This window comes from Sturnus vulgaris, chromosome Z (genome assembly GCF_052056855.1).
Source record: "Sturnus vulgaris isolate bStuVul1 chromosome Z, bStuVul1.hap1, whole genome shotgun sequence".
In the NCBI taxonomy this organism is placed as follows: Eukaryota; Metazoa; Chordata; class Aves; order Passeriformes; family Sturnidae; genus Sturnus; species Sturnus vulgaris.
Window position 1 is genome coordinate 47,537,118 of NC_142283.1, and position 15,844 is coordinate 47,552,961.

The 15,844-nt window shown below is 39.1% G+C and overlaps 1 protein-coding gene across 5 annotated transcripts in view; it reads left to right on the forward strand.

Moving 5' to 3' along the window:
* The first annotated feature begins 269 nt into the window (after positions 1-269).
* SLC24A2 (solute carrier family 24 member 2) overlaps positions 270-15,844 on the forward strand; it is a 107,600-nt gene continuing 92,025 nt past the window's right edge. For 2 of the 5 annotated variants that reach the window (XM_088156797.1, XM_088156798.1), the window contains exons 1-2: positions 270-434; positions 2,082-3,156. In XM_088156797.1, the coding sequence (XP_088012923.1) occupies positions 2,224-3,156 (933 nt within the window). In that variant the 5' untranslated portion in view covers positions 270-434; positions 2,082-2,223. Of the gene's footprint in view, positions 452-2,081; positions 3,157-15,844 lie in introns of all 5 variants that reach the window. The other 3 variants (XM_088156799.1, XM_014870734.2, XM_088156800.1) reach the window with 3 other exon arrangements.

Here is a 15,844-nt window from a genome sequence, read left to right on the forward strand (position 1 = left end):
GGCGGGCGGGGGCGGGGCACGCCGGGCCCGCCTGCGCGGGGCGGGTCCCGGAGCCGCCGCCCGCCGCAGTCGGTGTACGCGGGGCCGAGCCAGGGCCGCCCGTCCCTGTCCCCGTGCCCGTGCCCATCCCCATCCCCATCCCTATCCCGCTCCTTCCTGCCCGCGCCCTGCCGAGCTCCCGCGGGCCGGCCCGCAGCGCGGCGCAGCTCCGGGTGAGCGCCGGCGGAGAGCGCGGGCGGGGCTTGGGCTGCGGCGGTGCGGGGACTCCCATCCGCAAATTCCCGCCTCCATGGGCGGTACCGGCTGCCGAGGGGTGACCGGTGCCCCGAGCCCGCGGTCGGTTCCTCCGCGGCTCTCCGCGCTTGGGGCTGGACCCGCTCCCCTTTCCGAGGTGGAAAAAGTTTGTGCGGCGCGGAGCGGAGCGCGGCGGAGCGGTGCGAACTTGGGCTGAGTTAGGCGAGGCTCTGCGGCATCTCCGCGGGGGGACGGGGAGGAAGGCGGGGCGGCGGGGGCTGCGCTGCGCTCCGGCGGGGTCCGGGGTCCGGCGGCTCGGGGGCGGCCTGGCTGAGCGCTGCCGTGCGAGTCCCGGGGCAGGGGACAGCGGAGCGCTTCTCCTGCATCCCGTTCGCCTGATGGCCACGGGAGCGCGGACACCGGCCCGTCACCGCCGGCCGTGCACGGCAGCGGTGGCGGTGCCGTTCCGGTGTCTTTCCTGCTAAATGTTTTTGTGGCAGTCCGTCGAGTGTTAATTCTGAGGTGGAAAATAAATATCTCTGCTGTGCTACTGCATCTTGCGGATGAAGTATGTCTCTATGACATCTCAGTGTGGAAACTGTTTGAAAAAATCAGGAGAAACTGTGAATGACTTAAGAACTTACAGGAAAATAACTACGTGTAATAGCTGTAATCCTGTATTTGAGAATACAAAATCAGTAATTCTGCTGATCGATAGATGTTCAGAATTTAGTTACTGCTACAAATGACTCGAGTAAGAGATGTAACAAAGTATTTTTGGGCAGTAATTGCAAAGACTGACATTCAGTTTTATTGAGAATGTATTTTATATTTCGCTTTGTATAAAATACAACTTACTCTGCAAGATGTATATGTAACTAACTTCTACATTACAAATAGTCTTCAAATTCCTTCACCAAAACACCTGTTTTTATCTAGAGATTTTTTTCCTGTGTTAGAAGTGGTTAGTCAAGAACGCTCATCTCTGGCATACGTGAATAGTCATTCTTGCATAATTCCTTACCATTTCATTTGTTTCAGGATCAACTCTTGTGTAAAGTTAAACAATTTTCTTAAGTATTGGTAAGAGGAGCACTTTTAAAAGGTACCACATAAATATTCTACGTTTATTGCTGAATGCATGACATAAAACAAAACGAGAGGTGACTGAAGATTTTGTCTTGACTCGTCCAAGACAGTGTCCTAGGTCTGCTCAGAAGCAAGCCAAGTTCTCTTTGTAAACCTGAGTCGATTTTACAGAGGAACTAAAGAAACTTCCATTTCAATCCTGTTCCAGCATCAGAGTGTTCTACTTACACATCAATGACTGTTGTTTTGTGCACACATAACAGTTCAATTAATGCTGCATCAGCTGTCTAAAGGTCTGATGAGATGCTTGTTAGCACTTTGATTGCTTTTTCTGGCACTATTGCCCCTGCATTTGGGATTTGGACATTACATGTTCATAGCGGAAAGTAATTACAGCAGGTAATAATCTTTGGTATATCCATTAAAATAATAGTTTCTTAATTTTTGTACAACATCTGGGGACAGTTTTTACCTTCCACTAGATTTTTGTTTTGTTTTGTTTTGTTTTTCTTTGACAGCAACTGAGGAGAGCAGTGGCTCAGAGGCATATGAGAGCCACAAAATGAGTATTGGTAAATTGTTATCCACAGGGTTACTGCTTAAACAAACATATAATTGTGTGTCTGGTGGGATGTGATAGAGCTTTATGTTACATATTCTGCTTCAAATTTTAAATGTAACCCGGTCTATAAAATGCTTTCATAAGTTTCTAATCACTTCCTGTTCACTAATATCAATAATATGTTTGTCCTTTTAAGATGCATGAAGAAAATACATCCTGTGAAGAGTAAAAGTACTTGATTCTGGGAAGACTCTTACAGCGCTTCTAACTTCAAAGCTGGAGAAAAGTATGAAGGAACGGTCCATCTGACTCCCTCAGCATCTCACACAGAACACAAAATGGCTCTTCAGAAAAAAACTGTTGTTGGTGTCTTGGAGGAGTGGTGTTTGGCAGAACCGCTGTTTGGTTGCAGGTGGCACCAGAATGTTAGGAAAAAACTGAGACTGATAAGAGTTGTAGGGCTCCTTGTCAGTGTAGTGGCCATTAGTACTTTCTCACTTTCAATGAGTGCCTTTTTCAAGATGGAACCACATAGCATGGCGCTGGTCAGCAGCCTAGATAGCCAAAAGCCGGTGCATGGGCACCAAAGAACTCTCTTGGATTTCACAGAACAGAATGAAAATGGCACTCCAGATCCACGTGCTTCTATGAAATATGAAGCTGGGCACGAAAATGAAACAGATGATCATGCGAAGGGAGAGTACCCTGAGGACCTTTTCTCTCTTGAGCAGAGAAGACAGGGAGCAGTGATCCTCCATATAATTGGAATGATTTACATGTTTATAGCCTTAGCCATAGTCTGTGATGAGTTCTTCGTTCCTTCCTTGACTGTCATCACTGAAAAACTGGCCATTTCTGAGGATGTGGCAGGGGCAACCTTCATGGCTGCTGGTGGGTCAGCCCCAGAACTCTTCACTTCTTTGATAGGAGTGTTTATATCCCACAGCAACGTTGGCATTGGTACAATTGTGGGATCTGCCGTGTTCAATATCCTATTTGTTATTGGAATGTGTGCTTTATTTTCTAAAGAGATCTTGAACCTTACTTGGTGGCCACTCTTTCGAGATATGTCCTTTTACATCATTGACTTGATCTTGCTAATCATCTTTTTTCTGGATAACTTCATAATGTGGTGGGAAAGCATAACACTCCTGACAGCATATTTTTCCTATGTGACATTTATGAAGTTCAATGTCCAAGTAGAAGAACTGGTGAAGAAATTTTTAAACAGGAACAAGGTTGAGAAGGTAACAACAGATGCTGAAGGAAAGGTTGGTCAATTTTTAGTTGAATTACACGTACTAATGTCCCTGTAAGTGCTGAGTCCTTCTATAGCATAAGGATTCTAATATAGTACAGTAACCGATATAGAAAAGTTCCATGTTTTGCTCAAATGTCTTTTTGTTTAATCAAACTGATATTATTGAAAATAAAAAAACAAGTAGCCTTCTGGTAAATCAATAGCTTTTAACTCCAGAATAATCCTGATCACACAGAAAGCAAATGCCAGCAAAAAAGGCATAAACCTTTACTCAGCATTTTGGTGCATTGATGAGGTCTGAGCTATTTTTTCCCTAAGCTTTTGGATTAAGCAGTGATAATAACTGGGGAGGATCTTGTGATAAAACTTGACTTTCTAAAAACTTTTAATGCACTTTCTTCCTCAGAGAAGGTGCAAATAATTCAGAACAGTATACAAATGTGTTTTCATACATGTTTTACATTTACTGATGCTGATAATACAACATTAACTTCTTGTTGTAATTAGTGGCAATTAATGAAAAAAGCCACAAACCACCAAAATTAAAACCCAAAAAAGTATCTAGTTTTTTTTCTTTTATTCTCTAACCAGGTTTAACAGCTGTACACTTGCTTGTAACTTTTATCTTTTCCCTTTTGTTTTTGTTTTTGATTTTTTTCCAAAATCAGCATGCTCATATTTGTCTTTCTCAGAATGCATAATTGGGATTTTATAAGTAGGAGAAAAGAAAGGTCAACACGAAAAAAATACTTGCCTTAATTAGCAAAGGGCTTCTTTAACTACATTAGTTGATTTCTAAATCATCTAAGAGTTCATAGTGCACTGTAAGTCCTTTGACAGTTAGAGCTAAAAATATCTGATGATAGAAAGACTATGGTATATGAAGCAAACTTCATCTGTCCAAAACTGGACAGAAAATATAAATCTGTAACTAGTCTGAAACAATTATCAATATGAGAAGCAACTGCCTTGTGTTGTCTAGGCGAGCTACAAGGTAAGGGAGAGTAGCTGTATATCAAAGTGTTTAATTATTTTCAGCTGAACAGAAGAATAAATCATTTGTGAGCCATATTAAACATTATTTGAAGTACTGTAGATGGACTTGTTTCTAAAAGGATACATTTAGGACCACTCGTTTATTGTTTAACATTTTAATTATTTATAGTTTGTTTACAGTAAAGGTTCACAGGTTTCAGATAGGGGTGAAAAAAAAAAGGCTACTTTTCTTAAAATCACAAGCTTTGCATCATATGTTTCTTGAAAATATTTTTCCAGAATAAACTTGAATTTAATTAAAATAATGTATTCATAAATCATTGAGGTGTGAAGAAAGATGGAAGATGTTCTAATTTTGTTGCAATTTAGCTAATACGTATTTCTGCCTCCTGGGGAAAATAGCTTCCCGAGGTGTCAGACCATATTTTTACTCTGTGAGCCATGCTGTAAAGACATGTTTTTGAATATTCCACTCACACTTTGAAATTATAAGTCATTATGAATTATATTGTTCTTCATCAGAACAGCATTAAGCAGGATGAATGAAATTATTTTCTTATAGCAAGGATGTCACAGATAATGTTTGTTGGATAAAATCTCAGTGAAGTTCTCTCTTAATTCATTTGCTGTAGTTACATAATTGGTTGTCTTGCTTTTTAAATTTAAAAAAAAAAAAAAAAGGCAAAAAGAAAAACTATTATGGGTAGTCCTAAGCCTGATAGAGATGCCTAGGACTTTCAGCTTGAAGTTATTGTCTGAAGCAAAGGATAAGATGCTTTTATAGTCTGAGGTCTGGTGCCGCGTAGTGAACGCAATGCACATGGATGTTTATTTCCTAAGCACTGCTGGTTATAAGTATCACAGAAGTGATAGTCATGGCTCCTGGTGGCAAAAAATATTTTGTTTTTACAGTGTTAGCTGTTAGCCTAGACTGCTTCCACTCATTAAGAGTGTATATGTACAGTTGTATGTATCGAATTAGCATACTGAACACAGAATTTGCAATCTGAGTTGTTTCTGATGGAAACTTTTTCACTCTCTCTTTCCCCCATTGAGGCAGAGAATTTCTAGGCGTCTATCTGGAACTGGGTGTGTTAAAGTCTCTTGAAATATTTTGATTTCAGGAGAGTAGAGAAAATTCTCTTTCCTATAATCAAAACTGCCTCTGCCTATCTGTCACTGATTCTGCTGCTGTCAAACTGGCAAGTATTCTGCTAAAAAAAGTGTGTGTTGTATTTATCTTTAAGACTGTTGTAATCTGAAAGCAGCTCAACAAATTTGAGAAGTCTAAATAAGGCATCATAAAGCTGGATAGTGAAGGGTTAGGTGGCTTATTAGCAAACAAGTATGAAAGAGTAAAAAACTAATCAGATGGAAAACCTCTTGAGACACTAAAATGTGTTTTATGTTAATTTCAATGCTTTTATTTTCAGTTGCCTCGAGAGGTTGAAGAAAATTTGATGTTCTTAAGGACAGTATTTCCTATGAGGAAAGGCTTTAGATATGATTTCCTTTGTCTAGCTTTCATTTGCTCTAGGTGTATTCATCAGGTTGCTGGAATGCATGTGTATCTCTGTAGATGAGTTCTAGATTACTATCCCCTTTCCTAAAAACTAAAGCATATTTTTTTGTACTAGAAAACTCTGAATTTTTGAACTTCTGATCTTATTTTCTTTACTGTGTTGGTTACTTGTACAAATGTAAATGCAGAGTACTCTATATGAATTTCATTGTGCTCACTATTTTCCTTCCCATTCTTTCAAACATATACATATCAGGTTGAGAAAATCTGGTAACTTTAATTTTTGGAACAATTTTGTGGCACTTGTGAGAACAGACTACAGGCTTTTTGCATTTAGTGTTCATAGGGTTCATTGGCAAAGTTCTGTTTGAGCTGTGGGTAGTTCTGCACTTCGTGCCACCCCTTAGGAATTTTGATGGCAGCCTGATACTGATGAACTCCAGAGATCAATGTGAAAAGGATAAAAAAAGGAGGATAGATGAAAAAGCAAGACAGCATAAAAAGACAAGATAAAACCCAGATGACTGAGTTCTACAGTGTAGGATGGCAAATGGTACATGCAGATCAAGATGGGTCCCTAATAAGTCACGCTGAGTCAGCCCTACAGTAGTAAGTGCCATCCCACCACTGGATATCCCTAGAAGTCCCTTCCAGCCTAACTTATTCTGTGGCATGATATTTAGGTTTATGTAGCCATCCTGCAAAGAACAGATGATTTTTAGGACTGAGGTGGAGACTTTGGTATTGATTTGGTGTCTTCCTCAGCTGAATGAAGATATTTAAAAACATAAGCCTGAAATTGATTATAATAGGAAAACAAAAATGCTGATGGACAAACTTCTTAAAAATAAGACTTTTTAAAACTTTCTGCTAAGATTTCAGTCTATTCTTCATTGTCTGTGTTGATGAAGATATGATGAATGTATTAAGTCACGTTAAAACATCATGTGGAACTATATTTCAGTTTTAAGTACTTTTTTTCCTTTAATGTAGGATAGAGATCATTGCAGAAATGCTTGACTCTGATTGTTCAGTAAATAATTCAAAACAGTTCTGTTTGGCAACTAGGAGAGCAGAATGTGGGTGGTGCAGGGATATTGTGCAATGACATCTGTTTCACTGACAGTACTATTTTAGATAAATAGCTTATGCTATATACAATGGCATAGACAGTTGCAGTTTTTCTACATTTACAGAGAACTGCATTTGGAAAATGAGCTATTTTTACCAACACAGCATAGTTATTATTTTATTGCCAATTTTGTTGTCTTAAGAAACTTGAATAGCTTGTGTGTGATATTTTAAGATCCACATTGATCTCAAGTGTTGCCACGGTGTACTTAATGGCAGTATTTACATTCTAAAGGAAAGTAACAGTATTTTAGGTATTTCTCTGCTTCATGGTTGTATTAGTGCTGCACATGCACATTCACTGTTGCAAAGTCTAATCTAATATGTGTTCAAGGTAAAACACAATTACCTCCATGCACACAGGAAAAACTGAAACTTCCTTTTTTATGGCTTCTTAATTTTGAATCCACAGATCCACTAACTATAACTCTATCTATAGAATAACCTTTCTTTAGTCACTACCAAGAAAATATTTTTTTTCATAGTTTTCATAGTTTTCATAGTGTTTAATAGTTCTTAGGAAGATTTGACTTTTATTCTGGAGACGTTTCTCGGTTGGTCTACTTGTGCAAGAATGTGTGTGAATGCAGAGCTATGAGTATCTGTATCTTGCAAGACAGTGGCATTGTTTTAAGTACATTTGAAACGTAAGCCTCAGCACTGACATTGAACCATCTTTTGTTCAGATAAATATCTGGGTTTGTGTCATGTTTTATCTGCTTTTATTCTCTCAAAAAACTTTTAATCTACTTCTCTGTTAATTTAGTGATACTCCAGTAGCAGTAACTGAGTTAATTTGCCTTGCGTTTTTTAGCATTGTTGTTCTATTTAGGACTATTAGCTGACATAACCATAGGCTGGTACTTTATATATGGAACCATTTGTACAGTGAAATGGATACTATTCTCAGTTTCTTTTATCACTTCTCAGTGATTTATTGACTACGAAGCAATGATTATAGTTTTCACTGCTGGAGTCTCTGGTTTTTTGGTAATGAGCAAACAATGACAGCATGCAAATGTAGTGTAGATTAAACGCTCTTAACACATGGCTATCCACTAAGATGCTGCCCTTGCTAATTATGATGGGAAAAGGAAGTCTAGAATAAACTACCATTAATTAATAGCAAGGGGATAAAATATCAGTCAATATATTTAAAAATAAAAAGCGTATGTAGTTAAAAAGAAGTCAAATGATACAGCTTAGAGGCTGTGCAAAACCAGCTGTGTTGGCAAATGTTCACCATGCAGTGTTTCAGAAGAACTCAATACATAGTTAAATTTGTTGTACCAGAAGCTGTACAAAGAGAGGAACATTGGGGGACTTTATAAATATTTTTCCCTCTATCATCTCAGTTTTGCATGCTTTGGTCCAGATCCTCCACAGAATGTGAGAGCTATGGGAGACTGTAGGTGGAATTTCACCCCAAATCGATACACTAGACCTCAAAACTAGACCTGCCAGCTTTGGGGTGCTTGATCTCTGGAGGAACTTTACTTTAAAAATGAAAAGAGGTTCAGAGATTTTTTTCTTTTAAATTAAAGGCTTGTTCAGAAATGTCAGACACGGGTCCAACAGTGTGGTGCTGCTCTTCCATCTGACCCATATTCCTCTGCTTTTTCCCCCAGGACAGTTCTCCATATTTACCTCTCAGATAAATGTTTAACAAAATCCAAAGGCTTTTACAAGGTGTTCAGATTCTGAGAATGAGAGTGCTCAACTTCTATGAAATTACATACAGATCTCCCACATCTGCTGCCCATTTTAAGTTGGTGCTACACTCATCATGTAGAAACTTTGAGTGTCAAGGCACAGCTGACTGCCCTACTTTCCTGGTCTTGTTTTAGAAGGCAATAGTGACCACCCTGCAATGTACATTTTAGGCTGTGGATGTGGGATGTGGGTAGTGGAGGCTGCCCTAAGGCAGTGCTTGTTGCAGTGTTCAGGGTGCTCCAGTTGGAGTGTGTGATGCTCTGAGCACTGCTGACTTCAGAGTGACCTTGGCCTTTCTGAGTGGTGACATTCCCCAGGCAGCCAGCACTATACTGCCAGGGCCACAGGCCAAAAAATTGGGTTTGATGAAATGCCTTTTTCCTGCTGATGATCTGAGGTTTTGTTGGTTTTATTAGCAGGAGTCAGTTCTCCACTGCCAGCTGTAGAGGTGAGAAAACAGGCTCTATTGTGCTCTTTCTCCTCTGATTTTTTTCCCCAAGAATTAATGGATTTTGCTTTTGTAACTACGGAAGAAAATTATAACCAATTTGAATTTTTTAGTGTGTAATGGATAGTGTGTTCACAACAAAGACAGCCCTGCTAAAAAAGTGATCTAGAAGTGGAGATCAGGAAAATTCTTAAAAATAAGGTATGTGCTCACACTTCTCTTGAAAAGATCTGTGTGGGATGAATGAGTATTAAAAGTGTTTTATACATGACATATAGAACAGATGGGAAGATGTATTGGAAATGAGTGTAAATGAACAGCTGTAAAACCTGTAACTCTTAAGACATTCTATCTAGCAACCTCTTTTTTGCTGCTTAAAAATAAACTTCAATATAAAGAATAAGACTTCCTTATTTCTCCCCAGACATATACCAAGTTTTGTCTAAACTGCAAATGGTGACTAGTTTGATGTTAATAACTCTGTAGAGTAAATGGTGTTTCCTCCACCTTAACCTAGGTCAGCCATGTTCTGTTGTTTTTCAGCCAGCTTCTATTTAAACACCACTTTTTATTATTTAACTTAATGGCTGCTTTCATAAATCTTTGCAGCAGTAAGCGTGCTATTGGCACAAACCAGAGATTCAGATGTTTTCTTGGCACTGGCAAGTTTTTTTCAAACCTACAAGATAGACCAAATACTGGATAATTGGAATAAATTTATCATGCACAGATATGTATCGTGAGATACAGGTAGCTTAGAAAAAGAAAGGTGATTACTCCTGACACTGTATTGTTCTGAGACAGGCACATATTTTAAAACTATTTTTAATTTTCCTACCAAAGTAATGTGATGATACCTGGTCTCCCCTAGACTAGGTGCTTAGATAACTGCGTGGAATCAGTTGCTTTCCTCAGTGGAAAGAAACTCATAGTGGGAAAAAGATAAATACGATTCACAGTACCTGATAAGAAGAATGTGATTTGTCATGTATGCAATTTTATGTACAGTTAGCATACCATCATTCTTTTCCTCCTCACCCAAGCTGTCCTTGAGTTGCTGATTATTTATTAAACATAGATGTCCAAGACGTGATTTAAAGAAGTAGCTTATTTCTCTATATGATCTTGCAATAGATCTTCACAAGTGTCATCAATGATATATCTGGTAGAAGGCAGCACCTTTTTATATTACAGGACCTAAGTCAAAACAGTATTGTTGATGTACTGTTTTGCTTTTGGGGAAAATAGTCAGATCAGATGATTTGGATCTAGTTTGGTTTTATTGTAAATTTGTGTGTTTGAAATTCTTGCAGTTGTGTTGTTAAGTGCAGGTCAGTGTCACAGGCAAAGTGCAAATCCTAAGTTAGAGTAGCCTTAGGGCATACTTTTGGCCAACAAATTGCATCTGACAAAATATATATTGTAGTACATTACCACGTTTTGCAGTATTTTGAGGCAATACCTGTGTATTTGAGGAAATCCGTTATTTGCTGTCATTGGTGGTTTGTTCATTTACCTGTGTTCTGATCTGAAAAAAGGAAATGAAAAAAAAATTCTGTGTTGGAAAAACAGCCACTGCCTTGCTGGTAACAGAAGTGGGCCTCAGGGCTGGGGAGAGCAATGAGAATTCAGTGTCTTGATTATGTATTTATTTCTACAGCAGGTGGAGGGTTCAGAGCTCATGTTGCCTCCAAAGCAGCTTTATCTAGCAGTATAACTACTGCCCTGCCTTAACCACTCACTCACTTTGGGTGATTTTACTGTCCCTGTCACGTACAGTTTCATCAGGGCAGCTAAAAGAAAAATTACTGCTAAGTTACTGTGTTTTGCAGTGTTCCATTACCATTCCATTGTCGTCCATATTGTGATTTACATGAACAGCCATAAATAGCTGTGATCTTGGATGACTTCCTTTAAGGTGCATGTGTGAAAACAGGCTTAAAGGTGTGTCTGTGCAATGATATTAAACCTGCTATGAAGTCTTATTCTAAAGGGAAAAACAGACTGGTGCAAAATATTTTCCTGTATGAGGAAGAATAAAGATAGCAGGGAATTTGTACTATAAAGTATGCTGACAAATGAATCAAAAATTTTCCTCAGGAATTAATCCTGCCTTATCACCTCTTAGCTGCTTAATGCTGTGAGTCTAGTCTGAAGTCAGCAGTAATACCAGTGACATTTATTGCATAACCAGCTGGTGTAAACTCTTCACCCTCTCACATTGCTGTAAAACAGCTCTAGCTGATATAGATCACTGAGGAAAAGGCATGTCTGCTGTCACAGCCTTTGTTTGGTGACCTTCAGGGCATCATTTGAGACCTGTCTAGTTATATAGACTTTTTGCCCAAGGGCCATTCAGATGAAAGGCCAACAGCTGTAATTACAGTAACTAAAATTTGTTACATAATAAGAAACTGTGCAGTAAGTTGGGGTGAGAATGTATTACTTTCTTCATTTAAAGTTGCCTAAAAAATGTAAGTTCTTCTAAGCAAAGGAATACAAATATTTCTGCACCCATTCCTTAGTTATTTCTTACAATACGAAAACATATTAGTAATTATTTGCAAATGTCTATCTTAAAAATCGGTATTTTCAAATAGATTAGTATTGAAATTACTTACTGAACTATTTGGATAACTTCGTGTGTCCATTTTGTACTTGCAAGAAACACCATAAGGATATTTAGAATGTAATATAGTGTTTATATATTTAACATGAAAAAAACAAACCATGCAGCCTGTTCGTTTTAGGGCATGGGAGATAAATGTTGATTTATAATCTCATACATAGACATGTGTGAAGAAGTACAGACTCTCTTCTTAAAATAATGGCAATAGGCTTAGTAACAGGCTGGACTGAATTGCAAACTCATGCCTTAGCTTTGGATTTAAGGGTCAAGATGTGGTTCTCTCTTTCATTTAATTGTCTTAGAAACCTGTTTTCAAGCCTCATAGAACATTGTACTGTGTGCTGTAGGAAAAGTTTTATTTCTGCTTGCTTGATTGGATTACTTTATGCAGGAAAAGAAAAGGTCAGCATATTGATGGCAAAGCAGTTTTGAGGCAAAGCAAGAACATGGTGGCATCTCAGAAAAAGGTGGAAAGAAACCAGCGAGCATACATTTTGCATCATGCTGGTTTTGAAGCATCTTGGTAGGCATATCCTCTTTGCCAAAGCTATAAATGTTAGTACATTTTCTGCTTAAGGATTCTTCCCATCATTAACATTATTGTCCTTCCTTAAAATTAATTAGGGAGGAGAGTAAGGAAAAAAGTCAAATGGAACTTGAATAAACTCTGTATGTGTAGATTTTTATAATTTCAATAATTATTTTGTTTTCTTCTTTTGTGAGGGAAAGGACTAAACTCAATGAAAGGTAGCTTTGAAGTTGATGACAAGTTTTCCTGTTGATTTTGATGGAAGTGAAATTAAAAGGTCAGGACATTGAGATTTATGATCTGGCTGCTTCTCTGATCTCTATGTGCCACTGTATGATTCGAAGCCTGAGTTGCTCTCCTTCCATATTAAATCACCTCTAGCAAACAAAGAAAGCAATTTCTTTTGCACTTGTAGCTAGCAAAACAGGCTTTATCAGCTTTCTGTGCCCTTGGACTCAAACTGGAAAAGGTCATTCAGTGTTTCACAGCGTGATCTGCCCTGTCATGTGGATTATTGATAAATATCAAAGCAATTATTAAGTGGTGGGATCATAATTATCTTTTTCCAGACCAGTGCTAGAAGCCACTGCTGCCTTCATCCTTTTTAAGGGGTCTGTCTCTTAAGGGGAAGAGTAGGCATGGGAAAAATCAGTTAATTCCTTTCTGAAAGGTAGGAAAAGCTATTAGCTATTTTGTTAATTAGGTACACATACAGGGACGTTTTTGTGAGTGAGCAAGTGGAAGAAAACTTTGTGAATTACATGCTCCTCGTATAGAAAACTACTCTACAAAAATACAAGGACTAATTTTCAGATTTAGTTGATCTACATTCAAAATTATCAATGAGAAGCTCAAGACGCAGACAATTGCAGAACCCAGGTTTTGGCCTCAGATTCACCTGGCTTAGCTGTGCTGCCTGACCTATGAATACAGTCTCCTCATGTTACTTACGTAATCACTACAGAAAATGGGCATTTTTACAGTGTCATAGATTCATTGAGGTTGGAAAAAGCACTTAAGATTACTGAGCCCAGCTGTTAACTTAGTATTATCAACTCTACCACTAAACCATGTCCCTAAGCACCACATCTACACAGTTTTCAAATATCTCCGGGATGATGAAGACTTTCCTGAGCATCCTGTTCCATTGTCTGACCACCTTTTCACTGAAGAAATTTTTTTTAGTACCCAGGTGCAACTTGAGGCCATATCCTATTGGTCTATCCATTGTTTTTTGGGAGAATAGAATGCCCCCCACCTGGCTACACCCTCCTTTCAGGCTAGTAGTGGTAGTGTAGTGAGTGGTAAGGTCATTCCTGAGCCTCGTTTTCTCCAGGCTGAACAACCTCAGCTCCCTCATCCATGCTTCTCAAGACTTGTGCTCCAGGCCCTTCCCCAGCTCCATTTCCCTTCTCTGGACATGCTCCAGTTCCTCAATGTCTGTCCTGCAGTGAGAGCCCCGGAATTGAGCACAGGATTGGAGCTGTGGCCTCACCAGTGCCCAGTACAGGGGCACAATCCCTGCCCTGGCCCTGCTGGCCACACTACTGCTGGAACAGGCCAGGATGCCATTGGCCTTCTTGGCCACCTGGGCACAGCTGGCTCATGTGGACCAATACTGGCTGTGGACCAATACTCCACCAATAGGATCTTTACTTTAATGTTTATTCCTCTCCTGACCTGGAAATGGGCAAAATTCTGCAGCAATAGATTGGTAAAACCTGAAAAGCTGTCTCCTGTGCTTTTATTGCAATATCATGAGTAATTACCACAGTGCTGCCTTTTCTAGAACCTGGAATTACATCAGGTTGTGTGAGGGTGATAGCCTGATGTCATTTAGCACAGGGTCACCTTGAGATAGAGGTAATTCAAAGTTACTGTTTTCCTGTGCCACCAAGCAAAATAAAATGCTTATATTTATTTAAGTGTTAATCTAGTCTGTGAACATTTAATTTGTTCTCTTTCTATTCAGGTCAGTATGTAGATATTACATATGGTTCCAAACAGGTACTTGAGGGAAATGAGCTATTAAGTGAATCTTACTGTTATTTATAGAAAAGTTATTGGCACTGCAGCCACAGACACTGTTAAAGTACATGATTCATAGCAGATTTTTCTGGATTATCTCTTTTATAAAATGAGGCATCCTTTTAACTTTCAGAGAATTACAATATTGGTTAACTACTTAATCCATTCTTTAATTGATCAAATTTCTAACCTTCCATGTGGATGACTGAACATTTACAACAAGTGAATTAAATTGCATAGAACTCCTAAAATAGCAAGGAAACCCTTGCTAGGATTCAGTAACTCCAGTTTCCAATGGTGAAAGGAGTGGTTAATTATGAAAATCCAGATTACATTGTTCTTGCTCCATCTGCTTATAACTGTTTTTGGGTGTTTGTTCTTCACAATTTAATGGTAATTGTTGTTTTCAAATATTTCACAATTTAGTGAGGGAACAGAGCCTGCTGTAAGAAGGTGTGTACATACAGTCCTTAACAAAAGTAAATCAGTTTGCAGTCGTGGCTCTTTCAGGCTTGTTTGTTGAATTTCAACAAGTAATTTATTTCACAAAGTCTCAGATCTCCTCACAGTTGTAAAATCCTATGCCTGCCTTACTCATTTGTGAAAAAGAACCCAGACCCTGAGTTTCCTTGGATGTCATCCCCTTAAAATAATTGGTATTACATCTGTGTGAAGCAAGAAGACAGTGGCATTTCACAGATGAAATGTAGAGCATCATCTGTTTCTTCCTGTTGCAGTGGTTCTGATCATCACACTATTTTGACATCATGAATGAATCGTCAAAGTAATGATTACCCTGTGCTATCAGTGTAAGGGTAAAAGAATAAGGCATAAGTGTAGGAAATCAGTATTGAGAAATGGGTATTTTTAAAAGGCAAAATCGCTTCCATTACAGTAAGGATTTCATACCACACTTCACTGTTATGCCTGTGTTATTTCATCCCCTGATTTTGTACCATACATATCAGTGTCCATTTGCCATGGAAAACGTAAAACTTACTCTGTTCCCTTTGCTGACCACCCGTTTGACACACAACTATCTTCTTTCTAAATGTAGAGAATGGGGTGGGAGGGATTGGTGAATGGTAAGCCTCAGTCCCTGCTCCATGACCTCTTCTAGGGCCAATGCTGGCTGGAATTTGCTCACCAAACCTCTTTTGGAGCAAGGGAAGAATAAGGAAAACTATCAGGTTCTGGTCAGGGAGCCTTTACTTACCTGATTTCCTAATATGTTGACATTTCTGTTCCAATGTGTCTACTTTGTCAGGTGCTGTCAGGGACTGAGATTGTTGCATCACTGTTTCCCAAAGTGTGGGCCAAGAAATGCTTTCTGGCAGCCGGTGAAATATATTGCGCATAGCAAAGTGCATCTTGACATCAAGAGCGGAAGGATCTGTTCTTTCAACTCCAAATGTCAGCCAGGGATTGTGCACTGCAGAGAGCTGAACAGCTGCATGGGACTGGCTTTCTGCTCACAGTAGATGGATATCAGCATTGTTGGTCTTAATGGCTTTTGGATAGATTCAAAGTGCAAGAAGGACTTTATGTAATTGCAGCGTATTCTATGCAGAAAGTGCTGACCATTACGATGTTGCTCGGCATCAAACATTGTGGAAAAAGCAGGATTTTCTAACTCATAATGATGTCCTGTCCCTTTCTGAGTTTTTGTATTGGAGGGAAGCTATACTGCCCAATATTAACC